Below are 20184 nucleotides of genomic sequence, written 5' to 3' on the forward strand. Positions count from 1 at the left end.
AGCCTTGGGAAGGAGAATGGTTTGAAATATCTCAGAACTTAAAGAGTGAAAATTCCTCAAGCTGAAGAAAGAGTTTACAGGCAGTCACATAAAAGAACAATGATACACTTACAAACACAAGTCCAGGACCTCAGTCTCTTGAAGCAAGAATGGGAAAAGGACTTTCTCGCCCTACACATAATTTCTATATTGTATTCTTTAATAATTTCCAGTAAATAACTGAATAACAGTTTTTCAAATTTAGTTACTGTATAAAAGCCTTGGATGGTTAACTGATCAAGCATTTAAAGTCTGATTCTGTGTAATCAATGTTCCCTTTTCTTTGACAACATGTAAAAAGTTTTTTTTTTCATCATCATCATACAACAGCCTTTATTTTAAGGTACTTAGTTTCCGCAATCCCTATTTTGATATATTATTATGGATTTTATGTTTGGGTTTGAACCTGCTGCTCAGTTGGAGCCTTTTTGAGTGGAGTTTATGTTCTCACTGTGCCTGCGCTGGTTTTCTTCGGGTACTTCGGCTTCCAGACGCGCCTTTTAGGTTAATTGGTGATTCTAAGTTGGCTGTAGGTGTGAATGGGAATGGTTGTCTGTTTTTGTCTGTGTTGGCCCTGTGATGGACTGGACACCTGTCCAGGGTTTACATCGCCTTCACCCAAAGTCAGCAGGGATAGGCTCCAGACTTCCTGTGAGTCTGTTCAGGAAAAAGTATAGATAATGGATGGATACATGAGTAGAGGAGAGTATAAAGTGGCATGAAACAGAAATACTGGCATATTTTGCTCTCTGTACTTACTTTGTACAACAGTGTGGACAGATACAACGTGACCTGATGTGAAAAAGTGTAACGACAGTATTTTCTATCTGTACATTAATCAACCGGTCAAACTCTGAACTGAGCTACTCAGCTTTGCTGGGAACATTTATTTGACATGTATATGCAGGTAATTATATAACGGTGTATAGTAATTTTGCAAATGCAAATGGTATTTTTTAAGATTCCAATCATGACCTAACTTAAAAATCTGATGTCAGTCAGGCTAATGCAAACTTTTACTGGTCAATCTTTTTTATGTGACAGCAGGATGGTGTGTGTGTGTGTGTGTGTGTATGTGTGTGTGTGTGTGTGTGTGTGTGTGTGTGTGTGTGTGTGTGTGCTTTAACTTAAGACTTTGTTTATTTACATTTGTTGAATATCTTGCACCACTGGTTTTGACCAACATAACAATAACTGGAGGGTTATTAGCAGCACAGTTCAGTGAAAAGGCTCCATAAAAGGAAAGAGGAACTAAATCTCAGGTTTTTGGTTTTACTTTAAAACATTCATCAGGACCAGTTGAAATTGAAACTAAAACCTTGAAACCATATCAATCCCTCTTCCTTTTTTGGACTAACACGAGTTAAATATTAATGGTTTCCTGGTAGATATTTGGAAGGTATTTGTAATCAAACTCTCCGCAGCTGCTGCATCGCAGACTGGTCAGGGCTTACAGTGGTATGTGCTTGTTTGGATGTTTTCAATAGGCCTATTCTCTGTTTTCTTGTAAGTCACGAGGCCTCCGGGAAACAGAGTTCTCAAAGTTTCACTTTCAGTTTTAACATCACTGATTTACAAGTAATGTGCAGGCAGAGTTTTGCAGCTGCTTATACCTATCACATGACATCAGATCTGTTAAAGGCATATAGGAGGGGTTTGTGAAGTACAGTTAGTTATCTAACGGTCTCTGCTCTCTATATATATCGGAGGCGGACTGGGGGGATTTGTGATACTGCAGCCACATTTGCAAAAACAGGCAGAGCTGAAGAAATACGCATCAAATGGTAAGTTTATATAATAATTTTGTTGTGTTTTCGCTTACAGACTTAAATCTGCTAAATCTGTTCATGTACAGTATCTGAAAGTGTCCTCTTTTATTTTTTACCAACCTCATTTTCCTACTTTGATATTTCCTCTAAGTCTTGGCTGCTTTGACTTCTTTGGAGGATGTTCTTTTAGTGCACGCACACACATTTACTTTGTTCTGCCTATTTAATGATCCATTTATTTTAGTTTCGTGTGACTTGTGGTGAACAGGAAAAACACGTCATGCAGGGACACTCCCCTTCTCTTAGAAAATGATGATTTAACAGCAAGACTCTAAGAAGTACAACTTTTGCTTGAGCTCTGGTTGTCTAAATGGGGTGTGTCAATGCAAGTAAACAGAAAACTTTCCTTGACCTTTTCTGCCAAATGCTCTTAAATACACTGCACATGTTTCATATGGACTTTGTCACATTGTCCTGTTGCGTCTCCTCACGTGGAATAGACAGAAAAAAAAAGAGGAAAAGTCAACAACTTTTCAGATTATGTTTGCAACATTTCACCACTATCAATAAAATCGTAACCTTCGTGTTTTCTTTGCGGACAATAGAGAGCTGCATTCGTCTGGGTCAAATTAGCTCTCCAACAAAAGGTGCGTAGTCCTATAATGAAAAATGTATCCAATTTTTTTTTTTTTCAAACCTCTTCATCCAACTTGATTCCAACTTATTGACACTGGTTTTACACATTTTTTTTTAAATTATTATTTATGGTCAATAAATCTCATTTTAATTAAATTTGTACTCATTTTTGAGGAAACAAAAAGTGAAAATTGGTAATTATTTTTATTTAATTAATTTCTTAATGGATTATCACAGACTGGTGTCTGTCATATTTTAGTCCGAATTTGTTTTTTAAACCATTTCATATTTTCCGATGCCAGCAAATAGTCACACCTGTTGTCCTCCTGTTGTCAAAACTGACCCGGTCTGTTTTTTAGTGCATTAGTGCATAATGGAAAATTTATCACACATTTTTGTGTCAGACCTCGTCAGCCAACTTCATTCCAACTCACTGACACTGGTTTTACACTTTCTATTTTAAATTATTCCTCATTAGACCTCCTTTCTTCTAAAATTATAATGTATTTTTGAGTAAAAAAGAAGCCAAAATTGTGTATTATTTTTAGGATAAATGAGATCAAAGGAAATTTCTTGATGGAACATCACTGTCTGGTACCTGCCATAGTTTTGTAAAAAAAAAATGTTTTGAAACCAATTCAAATTTATGAATCTGAAACGGTCTGGTTTGATATTTTATTTTACATAATATATAAATTATCGGCCAATTCTGTGGCACATTTTGTTAGACAACATCATTCCAACTCAACACAACTAATTTTCACACACCTCGTGTGCGAGTGTGTGTATGTGCATATGTGTGTGTGTGTGTGGGAAAGGAAAAGCAAAGACTAGTTAGGACAGCTGCACACATGTGGAGCTTTGAACGTGTGTGTGTGTGTGTGTGTGTGTGTGTGTGTGTGTGTGTGTGTGTGTGTGTGTGTGTGTGTGTGTGTGTGTGTGTGAAATCAAAACATTTTATGTGTTAGATATACTTTTTGTTATTTTATCAAATAATTTGAATGGTGATGTGAATTTGCAGTTTTGAAATATTGTTTCATTTTTGTGAATTACTTTGTTTTATGACTGCAAACATGAAGAGCCGATAAGATGGAGTGTGATCCAGTAGAAGACCCCCATGAACCTCAACACTCAGTCACCAAGTCAGCTTCAGCTGCTAGCAATAACACAGGTAATATTTTAATTAAGAACACTAACATGGATTTTATGGATTATATTTCATTTGTTCATTTCTGCAATCTCTGCACCACTTTAACATTGACATTTTAATGTTTAATCTACTGATGTTGTTTTGTTTGTTTCAGTGATCCCTGAGCTCACGCTTTTGTTAACTGGTGACAGAAATTCCATAGAGATCGGAACAAAAAACATCTTACTTGACCATGACGAGCAAAGAAATGTGGAACAATTTTCAGCCAAACTGTATGATTTGTGTGGTCGGCACATCTCTGTCATTAACATGCTTGGTCATCCAAACATTGACAGAGTCCCATTAAATCAGGGAATTCATGCCTTTCTCTTACTGGTACCATATGGACGGCACAACAGTCATTACAAATCAAGAGTGCAGTTGTTAGAAAAAACTTTTGGGAGAGGATTTCTCTCTTATGTAATGACAGTTGTAACTCATGAGTCAAATGAAAAATGTGAAGGTGCCCTGGCAGACCTGAAAGCTAATAGCAGTTTTGCTGAAAAAAGATACCACACATGTACAAGAACTATGACGGATGAAAAAGAGATCGTATCTTTGTTGGAAAAAATTGACGTCATGGTCTCTGAAAACGATCACCAGAGCTACAGTAGACTGATGTGTGTTCAAAATAAAGATCAGAAAGAACACCTGGACCACAACTCCTACAAAGAAGAAAGAGTTGGGACAGGTGAGATTATAATTTTGTAACTTTTATTTCTAATACATCGAAGCTTTGATGCATTAGAAATGAGGTTATTTCAACCCTTAACCTTTGGGTTTTCCAAACACAAATCGTTGGAGCTAAATTCCTGGCAAAACTTAACAGACAAAACATATTCAAAAAAAATTCCCTTACGATTCACTAACAAACACAATATAGTTAAAACACGTTAAACAAACTAATGCTTTTATTGATAATACAAAAAGTATGAATCAAACAAATACACATCATATTCTAATAGACCGTACTTAAGAAAGAAATGTACCATGTCTTATATGTATAAAAAAACAAAAACATCTCATGACTTCTGGCACAATTTTACTTTCATCATTGTATTGAGTATCTTCTCACAAATGTTTTGAGTAATTTGCCCTCTACAACAGCAGGCGGCGCTGTGACTCAATTTAATGTACTTCTGCCCAGACCCGTGTAAATACATCTCAAATAGTATTTTTCTTTTTGGCTTACATTGACAAATGACCTATTTTTTTTTTTATTTCATTAGGACTTGATAAAACCACTAACCACAGATGAACATGAAGCCCAATGATGAAAAAAAACCCTATTAATCAGTTAAATACCTTAATTGTTACATACCTCCTGTGGTTCAGCAAACAAAAAGACTAAGATCTTTCAAATTCGTTCATTCTGGCCTGAAAGGGGTGATATTATGTCTTTGCAAGAAATAAATTTAAGAAAGAAAAGTTAGATATTAATTTTATTTATTGAATATATTGCAAGATTCTCAGTCAATTTACTGTTATTTTTAAAAAAAACCTGCAGAAGAAGAAATGGAGATTTCAACTGAAGTCACGTCTGGACCATCTGAGACCAAGAGCAAAGGTAAGATTTTAATTAAGAATTTGATTGTGCAGCAACACATAACCCAATTATTTTGACCATTTTCTACATTGTTTAACGACTGAAGTGATGAAATAACACGTGTGGAATAACAGTGAAAGTAAAAAATATGTTTTAAATTTGATATTCTTCAGTATAGTAGCCCGATTTTGCTTTGATAACAGCTTCACACACTCTTCATTCTTTGGACGAGCTAAATAAGTTCATCACCTGGAGCTTTTCCAACAGTCTTGAAGGAGGTCCCACATGTGCTGAGAGACACCCATGTCTATTCTCATGGGAAACCCCAACCTTGTCCTATGTGAAAACCATCGGATTACACATGAAACCAATGGGATTATATGTGAAAATTGATGTGGAACCAATGTGTTTGTCATTGGAGCACCGAATGGTGTGAAAGCTCCATTGTAATGTAAGGAATTATTATTATTCTGCGTTATTATTATTATTCTACATAAACAACTGCTCTACAAAACTCATGAAAGTGAGTGGGCGTGGCCAAATGGCTCGCTAGCGCCCCCTAAACTGATGCACCGGCGGCTACATTTACCTACATGCATGAAAGTCGGTGGACGTATGTATCACACCTAGATGTACAAAAATGTTCCGTTGCACCAGGAAGTCCGCCAGTTTTAACTTAGTTAGGTTAGGTTAGGTTAGGTTAGGTAGTTACTTTATTAATCCCCGAGGGGAAATTTTTTTCGCTACAGCAGCATACAGAAGCAATAAGATAATAATAGAATAATAGAAAAGCAATAAAATAGCAGTAAATAGCAGTAAAAAATATAAAATATAAATTATAAAATGCACAGTATATACAGTACAGTATATATATCTCTATATATTATATACAAACAACCAAGAAAAACAGACAACAGTGTTATTGTTGTGTGATGGATTTTGCCAGAGGTGACTTATTGTAAAGTCTTATTGCGGTCGGCAGGAATGATCTCCTGTATCTGTCCTTGTGACAGCGGAGCTGGAGGAGTCTTTTGGAGAAAGTGCTCCTCTGTCCCTGCAGCAGGTGGTGGAGAGGGTGGTCAGGATTATCCAATATGGATAATAGTTTGTTCAGCGTTCTCCTCTCCACCACCTTTTCCAGGCTGTCCAGTTTGTAGCCGATGATGGAGCCGGCTTTCTGAACCAGTTTGTTAAGTCTGTTGGTGTCACCAGCTCCAATGCTGCTCCCCCAGCAGACCACAGCGATAGTTGCCATTTGTGGCGATTTGTGCATGTTGTATTTTGTACTTTACTAAACTCCACGGCTGCGTCCACCCCCGACCCGCTGGCTCCCCAACATTTAGCATACGAGGGTTCACATATCATTGCTTGTTGCTCATGTTATTGTACTTGTTGAGAACGTGTTTGTGAAAAGTTGCAATATTTGTGACACATTACATGTGATGATATGTTTTCCACATGGTACCACATATAACAACGTGTGGAAAAATCTTCCCACATAGTTTCCCCATGTTATCATATTTTGCTACATAACATGTCATACATGTGATCACGTGTCTCATGTGGAAAACATGGCTCATGTGATTTTGTTTATGGGTTAGTTGAGCAGTTCTTGCCATAATATGAATATGGATTAGTACAGTAGTTGAGCAGGTCTATTTTGCTGTTTACAAACTTTTGCATTCAGTAAAAAGACAAAATATTTCACCAGTAAACTTTTGAAAAGGTTCAGCTGTTAACTGAAAACTTCCAGGTGACAAACTCATGCAGCTTGTCGAGACACTTCCATTAGTAGTGTAAAGCTGTCAGCAAGATAAACAGTCGTCTAAATTGTGAAACAAATTTTGGTTTGTTTCCACAATTTCAATCATTACTCAGTTTCATACGTGTTATTTTATAGTTGGATGTCTTCATTATTGTTCTAAGTTGATGAAAGCGGTAAAAAAAAAAAAAATCAAAACCCCTTAATTGAACATGTGCCTCCAAATGTTTGACTGAAACTGTATATTTTACCCCTACAGTAATGGTCTGTCCCTCTGGTAATCTGGTATATCATTGCTGTTCTGCAGGTACCGTCGATGTGGAGAAAGAAATTGAAACACTGCTCAGCAGACTTCACCTTCAAGACAAACTTCAACAGAAGCTGTCACCAGCTGACTTTCTTAAAATAGGTCCACCTGTAAAACCGAGCAATGACACGTGTGAGAAAGAACTAGCCTATACTTTTCTTCAGACGTTATTGGCGTTAGACTACAGAGCTAGACATATCCTTGTAAAACAGGAGAGTCCTGAGGTCAGCCATTCACAGTCTGCTCCGGTGTCTGACAGCACTGACACAGATGATAATGACTTAGATGAATTTTTTAACACAGATGAAGACTCTGATCAATCAAAACAGACCCATGTGCATCCAATGGATGTTCAAATGGCAGTATTTCACTGCTCAGACAGCTTTCTCAAGCAGGACATGGTTAAAAAGTTGTCACAGTGTCAGTACGCCTTACCTTTGCTCGTTCCTGACCCAGTCACAATGGATATTGAGTGTCCTCTTTGGACATTGAGACAAATAATAAAAACGTGGAAGGTAACTGAAATCAATGATAAAGACACCATCACCATGAAGAGTATGCCAATCTGCAAAGCTGAAACACCCATGGTGTCATTTTTCCGCCTGGGTTCACTGTCTCAGTCTAAATCTCATCTCATGAACTCTTTGATCAATGACACTCACAGTACCTTCTTCCACAGAAACTGTAAAGGTAGCACCAAATCTCGCCATTTGATGGATGGTGTCGCAGAGATTGCCTGGTACTTTCCTGCTGGAAACCCCAATGACTCCTTCACTGACTGCATTGCCTTCTGTAATCTTCACGGTGATGCTCTAATGACTGAAAAACAGCATGAAATACTGATCGATAAATCTTCAGTCAATGTTGTTTTTGTGCCAACTACACAGAAAAGCACTGCAGTCCTCTCAGCCCTTCTCAAGTCTCCAAAGCCTCTTATTATTCTCGTTGCTGATAAGGATTGTGGTGGAGTTGAGAAGAAACCAGGGAAATACATTGTGGGTCTAAAAGAAAGAAGCCAGTCAGATGTTGCTGAAGAACTGAAAATGACTATTAAAAAGACTTTGTCTGGACCACACACGTCGTTCCAGCTTGAATCTATGTCCAAGGTCTCTGGAGTCAGAGTGGATGAAGATGACCCAGTCTGCCAAAAGGGGAAATCTGCAGCAATGAAAATATTGAATTTGCTTCAGGGGATGGACATCTCAAAGATCAAAGAAAAGTTTCTCCCTTGTCAAGGCAATTTGTGGCATGAGTGGTGCAGAATAAAGAAAGAACTGTATCACCTCCAAGGAAACATTGAGAAGGAGAAAAGTCAGAAGGAACAGGCACTGACGCAAATACGACAAGAACAATGCTCTGTTTCCCACACCAACCTGATGAAGTCATTCACTGAAAGCCTCTTGTCTCTGCCATCAACACACAAAGAGTACTTCCTGAAATGGATGCAGATCTTAATAGATGCCCTCTCCACAGATGATCTCGCTTCAATTCTACAAAGATATGATGAAAAGTGGTCTGAAGTCTTGGCTCTGAAGAGGAAGCATGACAAATCTCCTCTGTTAGACAGGAAACAAAATGAGCTTGAACAAATATCAAAAGAACTACAGTCAGCAACGTTTGGCTTGGAGCACATCTTTAGAGAAATGGGACAAATCTATGAAGCCCATAAATCTCAAAAGAAACAAACACACAACAGGCAGACCGACTGGTCAAAATACCCTGAGCTGGCTGCAGATCTGATGATATCAGGACACCCGATGGAGCTGATGGATGGTGATGCAGGTTACGCCCCTTTAACTTGGATCTCTAGTGTTCTGGAGGAGGTCATCAGGAAACTTGGCGACCAGACAGTTTTTGTGTTGTCAGTTTTGGGCGTACAAAGCAGTGGAAAGTCAACAATGCTGAATGCCATGTTTGGGTTGCAGTTTGCAGTGAGTGCTGGCAGGTACACCAAGGGTGCCTTTATGCAGCTGATCAAGGTGTCAGAGGAAATCAGGAACTACTTGAAGTTGAAGTTTGACTATTTTCTAGTGGTGGACACTGAAGGACTGCGAGCTGTTGAGTTGGCCGGTAACACCACTACTCACCACGATAATGAACTGTCAACATTTTTTGTTGGCCTGGGAAACATGACACTGATCAACATCTTTGGTGAGAATTCAGCTGAGATGCAAGATGTCCTGCAGATTGTTGTTCAGGCTTTCATGAGGATGAAGAAAGTTAAACTTTCTCCGAGTTGTGTGTTTGTTCACCAGAATGTTTCAGATATTGGAGCTGCAGAGAAAAACATGGATGGAAAGAGACGCCTGCAAGAAAAACTAGATGACATGGCTCAACTAGCTGCCAAAGAGGAGGACTGTGATGTCAAGTGCTTCAGTGACGTCATTGCATTTGATGTGCAAAAAGATGTGAAATACTTTGCCCAGCTTTGGGAGGGAAGTCCACCGATGGCTCCTCCAAATCCACGCTACAGTGAGAATGTCCAAGAACTGAAGCACATCATCCTCTCCAAGGCTTCACAGTCATCCGGGATCACACTCTCATATTTGAAAAGAAAAATTCAGGACCTGTGGAACGCCCTGATGAACGAACAATTCGTTTTCAGCTTCAAAAACACACTAGAAATTGCAGTGTACAGAAAACTTGAGGTCCAGTATGCGACCTGGACCTGGACCCTGAGGAGCAACATGCTGACCATTGAGAACCAGCTTCATACCAGAATAGAAAATGGAAAACTGGACGTGGTTGAGAACAGTTATCTCTTTACAGAAATGAGCAAAACATTTGAAAAAATCAAAGAGGAGATGAATCTCTACTTTGAGGATAAGAGAGACAAAGACATGCTGGTTCAATGGAGAGGCCGATTTGAACAGAAAATTAAAGAGTTTCATGAGGAACAGGTGGAAGGAGTGAAAAAAACACTGGATGAAGTTGTCCAGCAGAAGAAAGCTCGTAAAAAGCTAGATGACAAGAAGACAGAGTTTGAGAACAAGCTGCTGCAGAAGAGCAAAGAGCTCGCTCATAGCTTAAAAGACAAAGCAAAAGAGGAGGAACTTAAAAGTCAGTTCAACACTGTTTGGGGGGAGTTGGTCAGTGAATTATCTGCAGGTATAAAACCCATTGAGGACATCACCCTGGAGGAAGATCAGATAAGTGTCCTTAATTTGCTTGGTTTTGAGTGGGGTCTTATAAAGGAATGCAAAGACAGCAACAGATACCAAGTCTTGTCAAAACTGGGGCACTACTCTGATTATGTGAACCAAAAGACACAGCGAGATCTCTCTGAGGAGAGTCATGAGAGTAAAAAGGAAAACAAGGACACTGGCAAACAAGGAACAGATGTATTAAAAAGTGCATTCAATTATTTTAAACAAGTGACTGGAATTGTCCCAACAACCCAACAGAAAGGGAACAGTGACTTATCACATGAACAGATCCGATCTTTCATCAGTCAAGTTGAACAACAATCCCTCAAAAAAATTCAGACCAAACCTGTAGCAACAAGAGGCTACAGATCAACTTACTTGCAAGAAATGGCCCAAAATGTTCAAACGAAGGTGACAGAGTTTGAATCACAAAAGCCATACGCACTGAGGAAGGAGTTTACAGTTGATCTCTCGCTGTATGTTTTTGACAGGGCAGGAAGATGGCTTTCCCAGTCTCACGAGACATACAGAAAGAACAACAATGCACATACTTATTCAGAAAGCAAGAAAGATCAGTATTACAGCATTTTTAGAAGCTTCTGGAAAGGAAACTCATCTGCTGCCGTTTTTGGAGAAATGATCTGCGAAAATCTGAAGGTGTCCGCTGTGCAGGCTGTCTGTAACAAGACTGCTATTGATCTCGCTGGAGAGATGAGGTGTAGTTTCCCAGCATTCAGTGGGAACAGGTTGAACTTGGAGAAACATGTGTTGAAGTCACTTGCAGAGAAAGAGGACTTCAAGAGTTTCATCACCTACATCCGAGATCCAAGAAGTCAAGCAGAGAATTTTATAAAAGATGAAGTGCACAAGTACATGTTCAGAGAACAGAGTCATAAAGCACAGAACATACTCAAGAACAATGTGGACGACATCAGTGAGTTTGTCAGCAAAGCTTTATTTACTGCAACACAGGAAGTCAAAACCCAAAAAGGAGGCACAGACATGTGGATGGAACAATTTTCTAGTTTGCTAAAAGACAAACTGACACTTGACACCATTTCTTGTCAAAATTTCCGTGACATAAACAATTTTGACTTTCTTAAAGAAGAGATAGAGAAAGGCCTTGTACCCATCAAAACAGAGATGAGCCGCCTCTCCCTGGATAAGATGAAGGACTTTAGGCTGCAACCTGATCAGATCCTCATCGATCAGCTGTGTAGATGCTGCTGGGTAACGTGTCCATTCTGTGCAGCTGTGTGCACAAACACCCTGGAAGATCACAGCCCTGATGACCACAACGTCCCCTTCCATCGATCAGGCTCAGTCAACGGTGGGGGTTTCAAAAACACAGTGGAAATGTCCGTTGACTTCTGCACAACAGACGTTGCAAGCGATAACAGTTTTTACCCTGATGGAGTGTCAGAAGTCTCCGTTCCTTACAAGCAGTACCGTACTGCTGGACCAAGGTTTGCTAACTGGAGAATTACCCCTGATGAGTCCGTGCTGACATATTGGACATGGTTTGTGTGTCGATTTCAACAAGAACTGGAAAATTACTATGGTCGGAAATTCGAGGGCAGAGGAGAAATTCCCAGTCAGTGGAGAACACACACTAAACAACAAGCGATTGAAAGTCTGGATGAAACGTACTCAGCGTAGACTGTTACTGTAGTGAGTCGACACCGGAACAACTGCTGAAAATCACAATTTCTTTTTACGTGATTATTCAGAAATTAAAATCCTATAAACAGCACTCATATACTTTTACTGATTTTATCATCAAATGTAGACAGTCAGTAAATCATTACAAAATACAGGGTTGACTGATGTACAGAATCATCTTTGCATTATTCAAATGAACGACAGAGAAACAGGAGCACACTGGAACAATGGTCATATAGAGAATGAAGGGAGTCATCAAATTGTAAAGATAATATGTGTCATTGACAAAGTACTTCACTAAGGTTTTCATGAAGGAGGAGCAATCTTTTGTTTGTTGTTTATTTTTAAGGATGAAGAAGGTGGATTTGTGAAGTTTTTGCATGTGAGGATGGATGTTAAATTTAATTTAATCAAAATATGTACAATTTAAAGCTGCACGAGTATAAAAACGTTTATATTGTGTGTTCAAGAGACATGTGATTACAAATTACCAATTTTTTTTTAGTACGGTGTGAGACAATTCTTAAAGTTAAAGTATCTTCATTTAAAGTTGAAATGACAAAGAAAGTAGCAGACATACTGTAACAAGCTTATTTTATGTTACTGAAGTATTTCAACTGTAATCTGTTAATCTCATTTTAATCAGCCTGTAATTATATTATATTCTCACCAGCTGAAGTTGAGTTTTAATGCACACAAAGACAGTTGTATGACTACAGCGTGTTCTCGTCACGATGTTGACCTCTCGTGTTATTCACAGCAATAATGATTCAATAAAAATCACGACTTCATATCCACCGAGGGACCAGGTTTCTTTGCATTTCTGAAAATGTATTAGTTTACACAACAAAACATTTATGCCTTCCTCAGTTTTTTTTCAACATGTGGGGCTTTTCACAATATCAATAAAAAACAGAAGAAAACACTTATATGCGATATCACATCTGACTGTACAAATATCATACATATCATTGAATGACCACTGGCATATTGTAAAATCTGGTAAAGCTGCAAACCCATTCTTCAAACCTTTAAAACAACAAGAGCTTCATGTGAGCAAGTCAGCTGAAGACTTCTTCTTCTTCCAGTTGACCCATCAGACTAATCAGTGTTAAAATTCAATAGATACTAGACAATGATCATAATAGAAACCATTATTATATAGATAACTGCTTTGGTCAAACCGCTTTTATTTAGCGAAAACACAAACACACTCTTTCCTCACATTCCTAGAATTGATGGTGGATAGTAAGGCCGCCATTTTGGTACACGGTTTATCCAGGAGCTAGCAGGACTCCATTATGGACAGATACGTTTCTAACACGACCAAACCACTATTATCGAAAGCAAACTTTGTCAAAACAACATAGAGACAACTTTAATTACAACTGCAAGCAGTGATGTACAGGCCCTCGCACTCCGGCGCGCCGCCTACCCGAAGCCGTCTCCCCAACGTGCAGCGTGCGAGGGACCGCGCATACTCGCTTAAAGTTGCTATTTTTGTCTTGTTTCCTGTCTCCAGCAGGGGGCGCTGGCGAGCCGTTTGGCCACGCCGACTTGCAAAACACATCACATGTATTGTCTCACCACGCCGGATGTATGTCACACGTTTCGTGAGGTTTCAAGCATCCTTTGACCTTAAACATCAACTTCCTGCGTCACGGCGAGACATCAAACTTTGCCGCATCATCACGGCGACGCCCATTGACAAAGTCGAACGAATGTCTCAATATATCATCAACTACATGTTTAGGTTATTGTGACCCGACTTTACGTTCATGTGATCAACCAGCTCGATGTAGAACGTGAAAGTATGAAAAGTGTCATTTCCAGTGGCCAACAGGGGGCGCTGTCACTATGAGCAAATATTACCCCACAGGGGTCTTCAGGGCGGGGCTGTTATCATACCTGTGATGTTTGGAGAAGGTCGGTTCATGTACATAAGATTTAAAACAACTCGTAGTTTCATGGCGAGACCTCAAAATGGCCACCACGCTATGGGCACACACATCGATGAAAACGAATTATTTTAAGAAGATTTAATCCCAAACGTGTTTTCTATCCATAGAACCTAAATTCAAGTCGGTACGACGAAATCCCTCAGAGGAGTTCAACAAAGTCCAACGTGTCAGAATTGCCCAAAATGGCGACTAAATTCAAAATGGTGGGCTTCCTGTTAAGTTGACGTAATGGTGCAATGTAACTTTTTTGTGCGTCTAGGTGTGATACGCGTTGTGCTATTATATGCTAGTCTTTGCTTACAATAATACAATATATGTTAATATAATTTTGTGCCATATTATATTTCTTATATGCAATCTCATATTAATCAATTATTACTCCTCAGGCGTATGCAACAGGCTGTGCCTATATAGGTCAGCGATACTAATGTGGTCAGCATACTGCTGTGCAAAACAACAAGGTCACCGGGTATGGTATGGAAAGGTTGATTTACAACCGTTAGTTTCACCTCCTATTTTTCTTATCTCTTCTGAGTCATAAAACAGGAACAAGCTGCTAAAGACACCTCGATCAATCAACAGAGGACAGCTCAACTGCACACGGCACTGTGTTTTTTATTACAAAAAGACTGGGTCAGGGAGAGACAGTCAGTCAGACTTCGTTTTTGGGCAGAGTAGTGTCACAAAGGAGGACAGGAGTATCAGGGTCACTTAAAGACACTGTCCTACATCATCCCAAACCCGTCACAGTAAAGGACATGTTATCATTTTTGGGGCTGACAGGATTCAGCAGAAATTTTATACCGGCATATGATGATTTGACTGCCCCTTTGAGGGCCATGGTAAACGAACAGGGCATGAGGAACCTTGCTGGCTTTAGTCTGGACCACACAGGTTGAAATGGCGTTTATATCACTCAAAAAATGCCCTGAGCAATGCCACTGACCTGTCGGTACCAGATTACACGGCTCCATTTTATCTGGATGTTTCTGAAACAGCCCAGACAGCAAATGGTGTGCTGTTTCAGAAAAAGGGTGGTGACAGGGAGGTGTTGATGTATGTAAGTGTGACACTAGATGCAACAGAGAACAGGCACCCACCATGCACAAGACATGCAGCAGGAGTGGCAAAGATTTTGCAGAAAACGGCACACATGGTCATGCAACATCAAATGATAGTACTCACCACACACACAGTCGTGGCATATGTGAATTCTACAGCGTTCACCATGTCATCACTAAGACAGACCAGGCTGGACAAAACACTGACATCGCCACACATCACATACACACATGAAGGCATAAACATGGCAGACAACATGGGAGATGGGGAGCCGCATGTGTGTGAGGAAAGAGTGCAGAAAGATATCAGGGTGAGAGAGAGCTGGCATTGATGGCAGTGTGCAGCTCTATGAATTCTACCACAGGGTTCACTCCTTTTGAGCTGTGTACTGGACAGCAGTTTCCAGGTCCAGGCGCACGATCGAAACAAGTTCCTGGATGAAATATAAGCCATACTATGATCAACTAACAGCTTTGGTGTCAGGTTTCTATACACAGGTGACGGAGACCAAAGGGGGCAGTGAACCAGGAACACCACATACAGCGGAGTGGGTACTCCTAAAGGTGATCAAGAGGAAGTGGTCGGAACCAAGGTGGACCGGACCATACAGAGTTAAGGAGAGGACAACGCACGCAGTCCAGCTGGACGGCAAAGGAGAGAACTGGTATCACTGGTCACAGTGCACGGCAACAGACCCTCCCCAGCGGACGCTGGGTCAGGGAACAGTTGATCTGAAAAATCAGGATCAACAGTAAGCGAAAAGAAAAAAAAAAGAAAAAAAAGAAAAAAAGAATCACTTGTGCGAAAGAACCGTGATTGTGTGTTTTGATATATATGCAATGTGTGAAGGGATGTAGCGGTAATGTGATGTGAGCTGTAATAAGAAGGTTACAAGGGCTTGTGAGTAAACATTTTTACAAACAATACAGAGAAGATATTGAACAGCGACATCTGGAAAGTTTTAGTTACAATGGAGCCACGCTGGCAGCGGGTATGTGCATGTTTTTTCTTTCTTACGGTTGTTGGTCTCCTCTGGGAGACCAAAAGGGGGAACTGTGCGATTCTGTGCTCGGCTATGTTTACAATAATACAACATATGTGTATGCCATATCATATTACTTATATATAGGTCGTATTATCAACTATTAATCCTAAGGTGTAGACAAAAGGCTGTGTTTGTAAATGAGAGTGATACTGCTGGGCCAAACCAAAAGGTCACAGGAGGAGGTCTGCAACCTTTGGGGTCATATTCTGTTTCTCTTTAAAGTACTGTGCCAAACCAAAAGGTCACAGGAGGGGGTCGGCAACCTGTGGGGTCACATACTGTTGTTCTTTGAGTCATAAACAGGAACAGACGGCTGTTCCTGACGGCGAGAACTCCAGGGTGTGAAGGAAGACAACCACCACCTCGACCAATCAACAAAGGACACATCAACACACATGACTTTTTGGTTTCTGTACTATAAGAAGACTGGGTCAGGGAAAGTCAGGAGGTCAGACTTCGTGAACTGACACATACTCTGTTGCAGTCAGGGAAACATAGTCTGGACCCAGAGCTCTGTAAACTGATTATTCTGCAGCTGTTAAATAAATATCTTGAAGCCTGACATCTTCTCCTATTGCCTCATTAAAGAACACGCAGGACTGGGGGCTGACACGTATTGGCTTTGTACTAGCAGGAGCCCAAGTCCAACAGCAAGCACACGTGAGGGTTCAGAAAAACACATCATGCAGGGACACTCCCCTTCTCTTAGAAAATTATTATTTAACAGCAGGATTCAGATGGATTTAAAGTAATATTTTCTCACATTTAACCTTCTCTACTCTTACTCTAAGCAGTACAACTTTTGCTTGAGCTCTGGCTGTCTAAATGGGGTGTGTCAATGCAAGTAAACAGAAAACTTTCCTTGACCTTTTCTGCCAGATGCTCTTAAATATACTGCACATGTTTCATATGGACTTTGTCACATTGTCCTGTTGCGTCTCCTCACGTGGAATAGACAGAAAAAAAAAGGAAATGTTAACAACTTTTCAGATTATGTTTGCAACATTTCACCATTATCAATAAAATCTTAACCTTTGTGTTGTCTTTGCGGACAATATACGAGAGCTGCATTCGTCCGGGTCAAATTAGCTCAAACAAAACGTGTTTAGTCTTATAATGAAAAATGTATCCAATTTTGTTTTTTCAAACTTCGTCATCCAACTTGATTCCAACTTATTGACACTGGTTTTACACTTTTTTTTAAAAAAATTATTATTTATGGTCAATAGACCTCATTTTAATTAAATTTGTACTCATTTTTGAGGAAACAAAGTGAAAATTGTGAATTATTTTTATTTAATTAATTTCTTAATGGATTATCACAGACTGGTGTCTGTCATATTTTAGTCCGAATGTTTTTTTAAAAATATTTTTTTAGTTTTGTGTGACTTGTGGTGAACAGGAAAAACACGTTATGCAGATTGTGGCAGAAGGAAGGTGTGGTTAGTTTACGAGGACATTAACCAATAGTATTAGTAAGAGCATGACAACGCCACCTTAGGAATTTCCTCTAAAGACAAAGTTTTGCCCGCACAGTATCAAGAACTCAGAAGGGACTCTGGTTCGTTATACTGATGAGCAGGAGACGTGGTTCCATTACAAACAAATAATCTTGATAATGACATTCAATATTCAAAACAGTGGTTCAATCAAAGATCCTTTTAAGCACCAACTACTAATAAAAAAGAGCCCTATACAGTTATTTAAAAGAGATGTTCAGGGCTGCAGGTTATCAGTGGGGAGGTGGACCATTAAAGGGGAGGATCCCAAAAAGAGGAGCCACCCCGATCACACGTGGACACAAAATCACTCACACACATGTGAGAATTCAGAACCAGAGGTGCACCAAACCACACAGCACTTGAAGGGAGACGCCAACACCAGGAGACACCAACCCTACCACCTTAGGCCCAGCAGCTCCTACAGAGACAGGGTACACAATTAACAAGGCTCCACTTCACAGAAAGAAAAAGAAGAAAAGACAAAACCAAACAACCAAAGTAACTCAGGTTAGCTGATCAGCAGGAGGGATGATCAGATACCCAATTTATGTAAATAAAATTCCATGTGGACCTAAACATCCCCTGTCAAAATACACACAGTAAAATGGCTGAAGCTAAAAGGAGTTTTCTCCATTAAAAGAACAGTGTGACGCTGACATGAAACAGCACGAAGCAGGGGCGCAGTGCTGTCAAGAGCAAGCGAAGCCCGGTAGTTGAGCAGCGTCAGGCACTGAAGACAAAAACAGCGCAGGGTAAGATGAAGCCCGGTAGGTGACGCAGCGCAGGTTAAGGTAAAACAAACAGCGCAAACAGGAATAAAAGAGTGCTGCCGTATTGTTTCTGTTAGTCGTGCTTTTCTGGTGTTATATTGGCTTTCTGTGATTTTGTACACGATCTCTTAGGCTCCCCTCATCCTGCACAAGTGACTCACCTGCTGATCAGTGTTTGTTTTTGTGGTGTTCCCGTGTTGGGAAAGGAAAAGCAAAGGACGAGTGAGGACAGCTGCACACGTGGAGCTTTGAACGTGTGTGTGTGTGTGTGTGTGTGTGTGTGTGTGTGTGTGTGTGTGTGTGTGTGTGTGTGTGTGTGTTCAGTGTGAGTGTGTGTCTATGCTTTAACTTCACTTTGCTTTTGATAAATAGACTCTGTTTATTTGCATTTGTTTAATATCTTGCACCACTGGTTTTGACCAACATAACAATAACTGGAGGGTTATTAGCAGCACAGTTCAGTGAAAGGCTCCATAAAAGGAAAGAGGAACTAAATCTCAGGTTTTTGGTTTTACTTTAAAACTTACATCAGGACCAGTTGAAATTAAAACTAAAACCTTGAAACCATATCAATCCCTCTTCCTTTTTTGGACTAACACGAATTAAATATTATTGGATTTCCTGGTAGATATTTTGAAAGTCTTTGTAAACAAACTCTCGGCAGCTGCTGCATCGCAGACTGGTCAGGGCTTACAGTGGTACGTGCTTGTTTGGATGTTTTCAATAGGCCTATTCTCTGTTTTCTTGTAAATCTCTGGGAAACAGAGCTCTCAGTTTCATTTTCACTTTAAACATTACTGAATTACAAGTAATGTGCAGGCAGAGTTTTGCAGCCGCTTAGACCTATCACATGACATCAGATCTGTTAAAGGCATGTAGGAGGGTTTTGTGAAGTACAGTTATTTATCTCACGGTCTCTGCTCTCCATATATATCTGAGGCGGACTGGGTGGATTTGTGATACTGCAGCCACATCTACAAAGACAGGCAGAGCTGAAGAAATACGCATCAAATGGTAAGTTTATATAATAATCTCATTGTGTTTTCGCTTACAGACTTAAATCTGCGAAATCTGATCATGTACAGTATCTGAAAGTGTCCCCTTTTATTTTTTACCAACCTCATTTTCCTACTGTGATATTTCCTCTATGTCTTGGCTGCTTTGACTTCTTTGGAGGATGTTCTTTTAGTGCACGCACACACGTTTACTTTGTTCTGCCTATTTAATGATCCATTTATTTTAGTTTCGTGTGACTTGTGGTGAACAGGAAAAACACGTCATGCAGGGACACTCCCCTTCTCTTAGAAAATGATGATTTAACAGCAAGACTCTAAGAAGTATAACTTTTGCTTGAGCTCTGGTTGTCTAAATGGGGTGTGTCAATGCAAGTAAACAGAAAACTTTCCTTGACCTTTTCTGCCAAATGCTCTTAAATACACTGCACATGTTTCATATGGACTTTGTCACATTGTCCTGTTGCGTCTCCTCACGTGGAACAGACAGAAAAAAAAAAGAGGAAAAGTCAACAACTTTTCAGACTATGTTTGCAACATTTCACCACTATCAATAAAATCTTAACCTTTGTGTTTTCTTTGTGGACACTATACGAGAGCTGCATTCGTCTGGGTCAAATTAGCTCTCAAACAAAAGGTGCGTAGTCCTATAATGAAAAATGTATCCAATTTTTTTTTTTTCAAACCTCTTCATCCAACTTGATTCCAACTTATTGACACTGGTTTTACACTTTTTTTAAAAAAAAAATTATTATTATTTATGGTCAATATACCT

General features: G+C 39.7%; 1 protein-coding gene across 4 annotated transcripts; it reads left to right on the forward strand.

Moving 5' to 3' along the window:
- Positions 1-1748: 1748 nt before the first annotated feature.
- LOC138198236 (interferon-induced very large GTPase 1-like) lies at positions 1749-12853 on the forward strand. 4 transcript variants are annotated; one of them, XM_069149532.1, is made up of 6 exons: positions 1749-1823; positions 2414-2455; positions 3524-3615; positions 3749-4324; positions 5141-5200; positions 7249-12853. In XM_069149532.1, exons 3-6 carry the CDS (start codon positions 3534-3536, stop codon positions 12051-12053), a joined length of 5523 nt encoding a protein of 1840 aa, XP_069005633.1. In that variant the 5' UTR covers positions 1749-1823; positions 2414-2455; positions 3524-3533; the 3' UTR covers positions 12054-12853. The 4 variants fall into 4 exon arrangements, with proteins under 4 accessions (XP_069005633.1, XP_069005635.1, XP_069005636.1 ...); XM_069149534.1 differs by lacking the exon at positions 5141-5200; XM_069149535.1 differs by lacking the exon at positions 3749-4324.
- Positions 12854-20184: the final 7331 nt, after the last annotated feature.

This window comes from Embiotoca jacksoni, unplaced genomic scaffold, assembly GCF_022577435.1.
Source record: "Embiotoca jacksoni isolate LCO1_2020_lvr unplaced genomic scaffold, fEmbJac1.0.p SCAF_15, whole genome shotgun sequence".
Lineage (NCBI taxonomy): Eukaryota > Metazoa > Chordata > Actinopteri > Embiotocidae > Embiotoca > Embiotoca jacksoni.

Coding starts and splice junctions, on each gene's coding strand:
- LOC138198236 (XM_069149532.1), top strand. CDS start 3,534: ATGGAGTGTGATCCAGTAGAAGACCCCCATGAACCTCAACACTCAGTC. Junction 4,325..5,140: donor AGAAGAAAGAGTTGGGACAG/GTGAGATTATAA, acceptor AAAAACCTGCAG/AAGAAGAAATGGAGATTTCA. Junction 5,201..7,248: donor ATCTGAGACCAAGAGCAAAG/GTAAGATTTTAA, acceptor GCTGTTCTGCAG/GTACCGTCGATGTGGAGAAA.